Source organism: Silene latifolia, chromosome 7, assembly GCF_048544455.1.
Source record: "Silene latifolia isolate original U9 population chromosome 7, ASM4854445v1, whole genome shotgun sequence".
NCBI classification, from domain to species: domain Eukaryota; kingdom Viridiplantae; phylum Streptophyta; class Magnoliopsida; order Caryophyllales; family Caryophyllaceae; genus Silene; species Silene latifolia.
The window spans coordinates 125,561,777-125,572,359 of NC_133532.1; the positions used below are offsets into that span (position 1 = coordinate 125,561,777).

Here is a 10,583-nt window from a genome sequence, read left to right on the forward strand (position 1 = left end):
TACTTGAAATCCCATCCAATAAAATCGGGGAATTTGCTGAATCGGAGTCAACTTGACTCCACCCCATGTCAAACAAATGGCCCACGTATGTAGAAAATTTCGATTGTGGATTAGTGATCCTAAAATCACGCTTATCTCGAATTTATCTGCATAGGTAAAGTCGATTTTTTAGTTCAATTTGATAATTTCAGGGGAAAATTTTAATTTAAAACGTGTATATCTGAACTCTAGATCACTTCGTATCAAATTCGATACAACTAGTGACAATTACATCAGATCAATTTGACTTTCAAGCCAAGTTTGGGTTATTCTATTCGGCATTATTCATTTCTTGGATCAAGTCAGTCAAGTCGGGTTGTATATGTCATCATTTTTGCCAAATCTACGATTCTCTCTTAACATTGTGTTATGTCAAGGCTATTTGACAAATGACAACGGTTTATAAATACTACTCAATAGAATTTGTTAAACAAAAAATCAAATCAGTTCCCGAAATCCTCCCAAAAATAAAATAAAAAATAATGGCTAAAATAAGTTTATTGCTAATTTATTTTCCAATATTATTATCTATGATTATCAATTTAAAACCGTCATTGGAAGCGAAGCAACTTGGCCATGAATGTTCAACCACAACCTTCTTCAGCAACAGCAAATACCAAACCAATCTAAACACACTCTTTTACTACCTCACCTCCAACGCCACCAACCGTTACGGCTACCACTACGCAACAGCCGGTGTCGGAACGAACGATGTCGTATATGGCAACTTCCTCTGCCGTGGTGACGAGAGCAAAAGCTCATGTCAAGACTGTGTCAAAGAGGCAACAGTTACGGACTTGGCGAATATTTATGTATGTCCTAACCGAATAGCGGCTACTATATGGTACGACAAGTGTATGGTACGTTACTCTAACGAGTCATTTTTCGGTATACGGGCTGATGATCTTGGGTGGGGAGAATCGAACCAACAAAATGTTACGGGAAATGTATCGCAATTTATGCATAAAACGAAAGCTTTGTTGAAAAATATTACAAGTGAGGCAGCGCGTGGCGGGTCAAATATTAAGTATGCGACGGGTGCGGTTGAGTATTCGAGTTCGAAGATGGTTTATGGGTTGGTACAATGTACCCCTGACCTTAATTACTACGATTGTAGGAAATGTTTGGTAGATGTGATTTCGACATTCCCTATTTGTAAAAGGGCCCAATATTATCAGTCTAATTGCAATGCTCGATTTGACACGCGTCAATTTTTTAGTGGGAGGGTTAATGTGACGGGGAAGGTCCCGCGACTCCCGCCATTATCACCACAACTGCCACAGCAGCCAACAATATATAGGACAAAGACGGTCCTCCCACCATCATTATATATGACAGAGATTGTCCTCCCACCACAGCCACAGCCAACAATGAATAGGACAGAGGTGGTCATCCCACCACAGCCACAGCCAACAATGAATAGGACAGAGGTGGTCATCCCACCACAGCCACAGCCAACAATGAATAGGACAGAGGTGGTCATCCCACCACAGCCACAACCAACAATGAATAGGACAGAGATGGTCATCCCACCAGAGCCACAGCCAACAAGAAATAAGACGGACACCGGGGCGGGGAAGGTCCCACCATCATTACCACCACAGCCACCGCCAGCAAAAAATATGACAGAGACCGGGCCAGGGACGATGATAATAAGTTCTAGTGGTAAGTTTTACTCGAGCTCTTATTTTTGTGCCTTTATGGTTGAACACTACAATAGCATTGTGCTAGAGGTGTATATGGAGGGACGACCTCGACTTATTAGACCCCGTCCGCCTGGCCCCTAACAAGCGGGATTGGACAATGTATTTCTTAACAAAAGTTTTCACACGAACCTGTCCAACCAGCCATCAGCTTAAGCTTTTGGTTGACATGATTTTTAGACATAGTTTTATTTTAGAACTCAATTTTTAAAATTAAACGACAGTTGTAATAGATTAACTTTTGAAATTAGGTTCTTGGTAACAACACAAAAAATAAGAACTGCTATTGTTACTAATCATTGGGGTAATGGCGGACGATTTGAAGATGGGGAACACCGAAAATTTTAAGGAAAAAGGTATTAGGATTAATTAATACGAAAAACTAGAAAAAATTATCAATTTTTTTTAAAACTATTTTTGTTTTTCATGCTTCAATTGTACCCCTCTTCCCAAAAATAATTACAATTTGTTTAGTATAAAAGCACATACATTATGTAGATTTGGTGGTTGTTAAAACTATTTTCTTGTTAGAGGTCATGGGTTCAATTCTTGTATTGAACAATTTTTATCCAATACTATATTACTATACATTTTGTCCAACTAAATAAATTTTAGGGTAATTTGTTAACTTATACCTTGAATAACTCACTTTTTCAAATCTTATACCTATGATAATTTTCTTTAAAATCTTATACTTAAAATAACATTTTTTTCCAAACTTGATACAAAATCTTAAAAAAATCCCTAAATTAACGATTTTGCCCTTACTAATTTGATGGTTTTTAGTGGTGGTAATCGTAGATGTGTGCGTTAATAGTTGAGGCAAAGGATGACAATGTTTAATTAGTAAGGATAAGATAGTCAATTAAAGGCTTTTTTTCAGATTTTTTATAAAGTTTGGAAGAAAAATGTTATTTTAGGTATAAGATTTTAAAGAAAGTTATCTTAGGTATAAAACTCGATATTTAATTGTTAGAAAATTGTATGCATCACATACATAAAATCCTAGAATCGCCTCTGCTATTAGCGGCTCTTGTCCTGCCAACGACTGGAAGGCTTGAAGTCTTAAACGAATGCAATGAAAGTGTGGTTGTATACTTGTATTGGACTATTGGAATTATGCATAGAGCAAATTTACAGTTTCCAAATTCAATGAAATTGCAGGTAAAAGCAAAACATCGACTATTAAGGTGATCGCGATTGCTGTTGTTTTAGCTCTTATTGGAGCTGGATTACTTGCGATAACCTTCTATTTTATCATTAGACGATGTAAGAGTAAGAAGATTGATGATGATACTCATGAAACTGGTATGAATTTTTCACATTCCAATTGTGTGACATTGTTATTGTTCAAAGTTCAACGCAAAAATCAATTGTGTGACATTGTTATTGTTCAACGTTCAACGCAAAAATCAACTTACTATAGAACGATTCTAGACTAGCAAGGGCGGTTGACCTCTCTCCTAAAAATTGATTATTGTTTTAATAGATCGCCCATGGTAAAATTCCGCTCACTCTAATTGTAAATCCTGAATCGTTTTCTATTCATATATCTATATAAACTACGGAGTATAATAATTAGACACGATAACTGAAAATTAATACATACATCTATATAGTTTTTGTGTTTGATCAATTAACATATGCGTATTTTTGGGTGTGATGGAATAATTGTAGAGGATCTCGTAACTCGCGAGTCTTTGCTATATACAATGGAAACCCTCCAGACAGCAACGAATGGTTTTTCAAATGAGAACAAGTTGGGTCAAGGTGGATTCGGTACCGTGTATAAGGTAATCATATCCCTGAATTCTTATGTATCTTTTTATATAAAAATGATGATTTAAGCATGTGATTTGTCCTTCATAGGAATTTTGTTTAGATACATAAGCTAAGAAAATTTCAAACGTAAGATATCGTTCAACTTAATCAAACGTAAATTTCGTTTTCTTCTTCCACATAAGAAGCATATCACCACTTTGTATAAACTAGAAATCTATGACAATTCCGTAATAGGAATAAATATAATTGTTGGATCTCAACCATCACCTTTAGGTTTTAGTTGAGATGATTCATCTATCATAGTATCAGAGTCGATCACGGGATCAAATCCTGACAGCCTCCAACAACTCACGAAATGGAAATTCAACACATGGTATTTGGTGGCGTGTGCAGAGTACACTAACCACTCTTCGAGCCTAATGGGCACTCGAGGTCACGGTTTCAAATCCTGCAAGCCTCCAATAACTCACGAAGTGGGAATTCCTCACATGGTATGAGGGAGCCTATGCACTAACCACTCTTTGAGCCCAATATTGGGCACTCGAGCGAGGAGGCGTAATAGGAATAAATATAATTGTTAAAGTTTTGATTGATATGGTTCATCTATCACTCGCTGGTGTAGAAGCACTCAAATTTATAGGGTGTCTTTAACATATGATTTTTTAATGAACAAAATTTTACTAATTTTTTTTTTTTTAAATAACCTCATAATAAATTGAAAACGCTTTAACACCAAAAAAAAAAAAACACTACATTATGCCGGTTCAGGGTCAAGGGCGATGACTTGAACCCCGAGACATTCCGAACAAATCCCGAGGTTGTCAAACCCGACCCGTGGCTAGGTCTAGGCAAAATAGTGAATTATAAAGTAAATGGACATTTGTCGGTTTTCCATTAGTATTTTTTTAGCTTAGATAATTTATTTCCTTCTCGTTTTCCATTAATCTTGTCACAATTATTATCATAATTATACACAGGGCACATTACCAAATGGGGAAGAAGTGGCGGTGAAAAGAATGTCTAGAATTTCACGTCAAGGTGCACAAGAATTTAAGAACGAGATCTTATTAGTAGCGAAACTTCGCCACAAGAATTTGGCAAGGTTGTTAGGGTTTGCTTTGAACCAAAAAGAAAAACTATTGGTTTATGAGTATCTGCCTAACAAAAGCCTTGACCACTTTGTTTTCGGTAATTTACTTGACTTTACATGTTTTCTGTTTGTCGATGTGGTATTAGATCGCATTTTTATTCCTGGTTAATACATCTATTCTAGTTTGAGTCATTAAAATCTCTTAACTACAAAAAGATTGAGTTAAACTCCGACTTTCCCGCCTAGCATTATAACCTAAAATTGGGCCTATTTTCAACAGTCTATTCGATAAGTATGTTGCACTACATATAAACCTACCAATCGTTAGTTGGCGCAGTGGTAGCATGGGGCTGCGCTTGGTAGGGAGGACTGCGGATCGATCCCCCACAACTGCGATTGGGAGGGGTTTAAATACCGTAATCCTTGGACACGCCCCGAAATCCGGATTAGTCGGCCCAATGTGGTTTGGATTACCGGATGGTTTAGACCAAAAAAAAACATATAAACCTAGTTGCATATGATAAATATTTACCAATTACAAATTGTCTATAATTGCTCATATAATCACATTATAACATTAGTTTTGCGATTCATTATATGTTTCAGATCCTATTAAACAAGGACAATTAAATTGGAGACTACGTTACGACATTATTCAGGGAATTGCGAAAGGAATGCTTTATCTTCATCAAGACTCTGGTTTGAAGATCATACATAGAGATTTGAAAGCTAGCAACATATTATTGGATGCAAAGATGAATCCTAAAATTGCTGATTTTGGTTTGGCAAGGTTGTTTGGTTATGACAAGTCCCAAAGCGACACAAGCAGGATTGCTGGAACGCGGTGAGTACCATTTATTTCTTGGATCACGATTCACGACATGGGCGTGGGCGGTGTCCAAGCTCCCACGCCCATAATATCGAGGTCTAAACAATTTCTTGGATCACTATAAGAAATTTGAACTCTTTCTTTGTGTCGAAATGAAGCATTAACAAGCAATTTTAAAACTATAGAAGCTCTTCATTCTTTTAAGAGCCGAGCCTTGAGAACAAACTATACAATAATAGTCAAACTTTAATGTCATTTCTACTAATCAAGTATACCTTTATCTTTGGGAATGATGTTTACAAATTTTGTAAATAATACATTCTCTAATATCCAATCCATTGGTAATATTTAATTTTTAGAGGTCAAACTTTGAAAATATTGGCTGTAATAAATTCTGAAAAAACAACGAAACTTTGAAAGATGAAACTAAAATATTCAGATTTGCAATGAAAAAAGTCCATCATAATTTTTTTTTTAGTAAAGAGTATGTCTGAATGAGGAAAAATACGGTTAAAGTGTTGTCTCGAATACCATTTAAAAGTAAATGTTTTTAATAATGGATTGAATTAAAGGGAATATAGTTTATTATAGTTTGGAAAATTTATCACTCACATAACAATGTTGCTTACTTTATTAGTGGCTACATGTCTCCGGAATATGCTATGCATGGTATATACTCGACGAAATCAGATGTGTACAGCTACGGAATATTAATCTTAGAAATCATTAGTGGCAAGATAAATTCAGCATTTCCTGAAGCAAGCAATGGCGAAAGTCTTGTAATCTATGTAAGTTATATTCATTTTGTTTCTTACAACTAAACTTATTGAACAAAGGGAGTAATTCAATAATCCCTTATAAAACTAACAGGCTAGGAAGTTATGGGAAGAGGGTAAATCCTTGGAGTTTGCGGACGCAAGCATAAGAGAATCATGCTCGAGCCATGAAGTGACGAGATGTGTGCACCTTGGTTTATTGTGTGTTCAAAAGGAAGTTGAGGCAAGGCCGACAATGGCCACAGTTGTCCTGACATTGGAGAGTAACACTGTTACTCTTCCAGTACCAGGACAACCTGGTTTCTTCGACAAGGCCATAGAAGATTCGAACATTATTGGTAATGGCATTGTCATAGTTCATTCGTCAAATGATGTATCTGTGAGCGAAATTGAACCTAGGTAGTTCGATGAAAAGTCCTCATCAAATTGCCAAAGAGCTTGAATGAGATTTATAAATTATATACACAAATTGTTATATAGAACAGTTTTTTCATCAGACTAGTTTAATTAGAAATTTACGATAAACCGTAAGTAGATGAAAAAACTAGTAAGGCGTGAGATAAACTGCCTCTGTTAGGTGCAATGTCGCTGAGTAACTCAGCAGCTTCCTCCAACAACATTAAAAAAATAATAGCAGCTTCCTCCAATAAGTAATGGGTAGCTGGTGTTGGAAAATATGACGTCGTATACGGTAACTTCCTCTGTCGTGGTGATCAGAACAAAAGCTCGTGTCAAGAATGTGTCACCACGGCAACCACGACCGACTTACCCATTACTTATTGTCCTAATAGAAAAGTGGCTATTATATGGTACGATGAGTGTATGGTACGTTACTCGAACAATTCGTTTTTCGGTATATGGGATCAAGATGCTGCTGGGTTGTGGTTGATCAACACACAAAATGTTACGGGAAATGTAACGCGATTTAATAATATAACCCATGATATGATGATCAATATTGTGAGTCAAGCTGCGCGTGGTGGGTCGGATATTAAGTATGAGACGGGTTCTGTGGGGTATTCGAGTTTGGTCACGGTTTACGGGTCGGCACAATGTACCCCTGACCTTAGTAGTTATGATTGTATGCAATGTTTAGTAGATGCGATTGTGACATTGCCTACTGCTATCGGGGCCAGATTTCTTCAGCCTAATTGCAATGCGAGATATGAAACGTATCAGTTTTTTAATGGTAATACTACTTTGACGGGGACGGTCTCGCCATCGCCACCGCCAACGAGTAATGCCACAGGGACGGTGATACTTAGTCATAGTTCAACTCCTGGTCCGAACTCTGGTATGTTAACAAAGCTCTATGTTATTATTGCTTAGACCTTTCGACTTCTTTGCGAGGAATATTAAATCAAAAGTTGACAAACAACCAAGACACGTGCAGCACAAGTAGACCTTGTCAAGGTGTCAAGTTGACCCGAGACTTGAAAATGACCCAAAGTTATCAGACTCGAAATTCAAATTGACCCCACTTTACCCATACCCGACTCGAACTTTGATCGACCCATTGTTAGCCTGATCCGAGGTGTCCCAACCCAAAACCTTCCGACCAACAATTGACCTGGTTGAAAATGATATGGAGTGACAAGAAATTACAATTTTTGAGCCATTAATATTATATGCTTCCGTATATCAAAATAAAGAATAGTGATGGGCCTCGTGGCAACACTTCTTAATACGGAATAAATAAGTAACTTTGAACGATGCGGTTTGTTATTTAGTAATTAAGTTTCATAACTTTGTTCAATTGTGAAATTATATCTATAAGTTTTATTCGAAGCAATCAAGCCCTTAAGTTCCACCAAAAGTGAAATTCAACTCCATTTTCTTAATTTTCACCAAATTCTTATGATAAAATAGCTTTTAATACAATTTATCAAATATAAAATATTTTGTTTTGTAATTTTAGAACTTTTATATTTATATTTATATTAAATATTGCGATTTTTTTAAAAAATTTATAGTATATAGAAAATTTATCACATTTGTATTCTTCATGATTAATAAATTATGTAGAAATTCGTAAAGTTGCAATTAATAATTTTTAGTATTTAATACTAATATAAAATGTTTTTAATTAAAATTCTTGTTAAATTTTTTAAAATGGGGGTGAATTTCACTTTTGGTGAAACTTAAAGGGCTTAATTGTTCCAAATGAAATTTATGGGGCCTAATTTACAATTGAACAAAATTAAGGGACTTAATTACCACTTCCGCGCTAATTAAAGTGTGTTAATAGACTACTGAGTTGAAAATAACTCGGCCCAAAATTACCTGATCTAAAATTACCCATTCCCGAAAATGACTCTACCCAAGTTGAGTCAAATCCAAATGACCCGACAACTTGACATCCGAAACAGACCTTAGAAACCCGACCTGTCCCAAAACATATGGTAGACCTAAACCCGGCAAACGGGTCAACTCTGTGGGGGTTAGGGTCGGGTCAATCTCGGGTATGTAGAATTTGGGCAAGGTCGAGTTGGGCCTGGTCATTTCGGTTTGGGTCCTTTTCGGGTCAACTATTTTCAAGTTACTTAAGGATAATAGTAAGTACGCAACAAAAAACATTCGGCCCAGATTACTTTGAACTGGGTATATTCAGGTTCACATCAAGCTCGGTTCTTAGAGATCGGTGGTCGGGTCGGGTCAATTTCCTTGGTTTAGGTAAGCCTAAAATGACCCGATCGGCCTAAATTGACCCGATTCAAATCCACCTGTTTGACCCATTTACCACCTCTAAGCACAAGATCTTTTTTTATGGTGATGTTCGTTCATGGACATGATTTACTTAATCATTGACACAAATGACCATTATACCCTTGTCATTTACACCATCATCTTCCATTTATATAATCTTTTCAAATTACTATCAAACTCCGTCAAACCACCAAACTCCCCCACCGCCGCACTGACCACCTCAGCTGACTAGGGCTATAAATGATCTAAGCCGGCTCGTAGAGCTCTTGGAATAAGCTCGTCCAAATCTCGGCTCGAAAACGTTCAAAACTGATTCCGAGCCGATTCCGAGCCCATGTAAACCATATCTAAGCTGATTCCAAGCTTAGTAGAGCTTGGAATCTGAGCTGGTTCTATGCCTTTGTTCACAAGCTCTCCAATTTGTTGTTCTAACTCTTGAGTAGTCTTAGGATCACTTCTATAGGTAGCTTTGTTGCGCAATGTAGAACCCGAAATAAAATCAATTTGATGTTCAATGCCCCTATGAGGAGGCAAACCATTTGGGAACACATCTTCATAGGATTTGAGAAGCTCTTGGACCTCATTAGGAAGTGATATATTCTGCCCCCAAGACACATCTTTTGCAACAAGAACATAGACATCTTCATCACTCTTTAATATATTGTTGGAGCATTTCGGCCTCATTGTTCAACAATACCTCTTTTGAAGGCTCAAGTATGGAGGGTCGTGTGGTGTGCTTAAGGACGGGTGGTAGGGGTGTTAAAATGACCTCCCTTGAGCCAAACTTGAAGGTGCAGGTGTTGTCTCTCCCATGGTGTACGGAATCCCCATCAAACTCCCAAGACCTACCAATTAGAAGATGGCAAGCATCCATAGGTAGAACATCACAAAGAGCCTCATCCGAATAGTTTTTACCAATGGAGAAGGACACTAGGCATTGCTTGTCCACTTTAACTTCAGCCCCTTTGTTGAGCCACCTTAATTTGTAAGGATTAGGGTGGTCTTGTGTAGGCAAAGATAGCTTCTCAACGAGAGTACTAGAAGCCACATTGGTACAACTCCCTTCATCAATGGTAAGATTGCAAACTCTTTCCTTAATGGTGCACCTAGACCTAAAGATTTGTTGTCTTTGGTCCATTTGCACGGGTTGGGGTTGACTATGCATCACTCTCCAAGAAATCAAACTAAGACCCGCATCCGGCATTACCATATCAGTCTCCTCGTGACCGTTTCTTCCTCACTCTCATCACACACAAGGATCTCATCATCACCCCAATGAATCATTTCAAAGCTACTAAGGGATTTCTACCTTTATGTCCTTGTTGTGCTCTCCTTGAAATGCCTCGGCTATGGAGTCCTCCAACTCTGAATTTAGCTTATCTTCTTGGACAACTTGACCTCTTCCTCTTCCCATGAGGCCACAGCCTCTACCTCTGCCACAGTGTGGTCTTCCCTCTCTTGTTGGTGTTGGAATGTTAGCCATGATATTATTGAAGAAATCCAACATCAAGTCACATTTTTCAGAAAGTTGGGTCACTTGTTGTTCAATTCCGGTAAGCCTCTCTTCACTCATGGTTGTTTTTTGTATTTTTATTGTGGTTAGGGTATAATGAACTCTCAACCAAAGCTCTGATAAACAATTTGAAATAAAACTTCAA

The 10,583-nt window shown here is 37.4% G+C and overlaps 2 protein-coding genes across 2 annotated transcripts; both read left to right on the forward strand.

The window, feature by feature from the left end:
- The first annotated feature begins 495 nt into the window (after positions 1-495).
- LOC141590727 (cysteine-rich receptor-like protein kinase 15) lies at positions 496-6,761 on the forward strand. Its single transcript, XM_074411292.1, has 7 exons — positions 496-1,704; positions 2,907-3,050; positions 3,420-3,535; positions 4,502-4,712; positions 5,221-5,458; positions 6,081-6,231; positions 6,314-6,761. Exons 1-7 carry the CDS (start codon positions 522-524, stop codon positions 6,620-6,622), a joined length of 2,352 nt encoding a protein of 783 aa, XP_074267393.1. The 5' UTR covers positions 496-521; the 3' UTR covers positions 6,623-6,761.
- Positions 6,762-7,041: 280 nt separating this feature from the next.
- On the forward strand, positions 7,042-7,548 carry LOC141590728 (putative cysteine-rich receptor-like protein kinase 9). Its single transcript, XM_074411293.1, has one exon. It carries the CDS (start codon positions 7,042-7,044, stop codon positions 7,546-7,548), a length of 507 nt encoding a protein of 168 aa, XP_074267394.1.
- The last annotated feature ends 3,035 nt before the right edge of the window (positions 7,549-10,583 follow it).

What these genes read in the sequence shown, in the direction of transcription:
- LOC141590727 (XM_074411292.1), top strand. Translation starts at nt 522, where the DNA reads ATGGCTAAAATAAGTTTATTGCTAATTTATTTTCCAATATTATTATCT. An exon ending in CCTTGACCACTTTGTTTTCG is followed by an intron (nt 4,713 to 5,220) that starts GTAATTTACTTG and finishes TATATGTTTCAG; the next exon opens with ATCCTATTAAACAAGGACAA. An exon ending in GCGAAAGTCTTGTAATCTAT is followed by an intron (nt 6,232 to 6,313) that starts GTAAGTTATATT and finishes TAAAACTAACAG; the next exon opens with GCTAGGAAGTTATGGGAAGA.
- LOC141590728 (XM_074411293.1), top strand. Translation starts at nt 7,042, where the DNA reads ATGGTACGTTACTCGAACAATTCGTTTTTCGGTATATGGGATCAAGAT.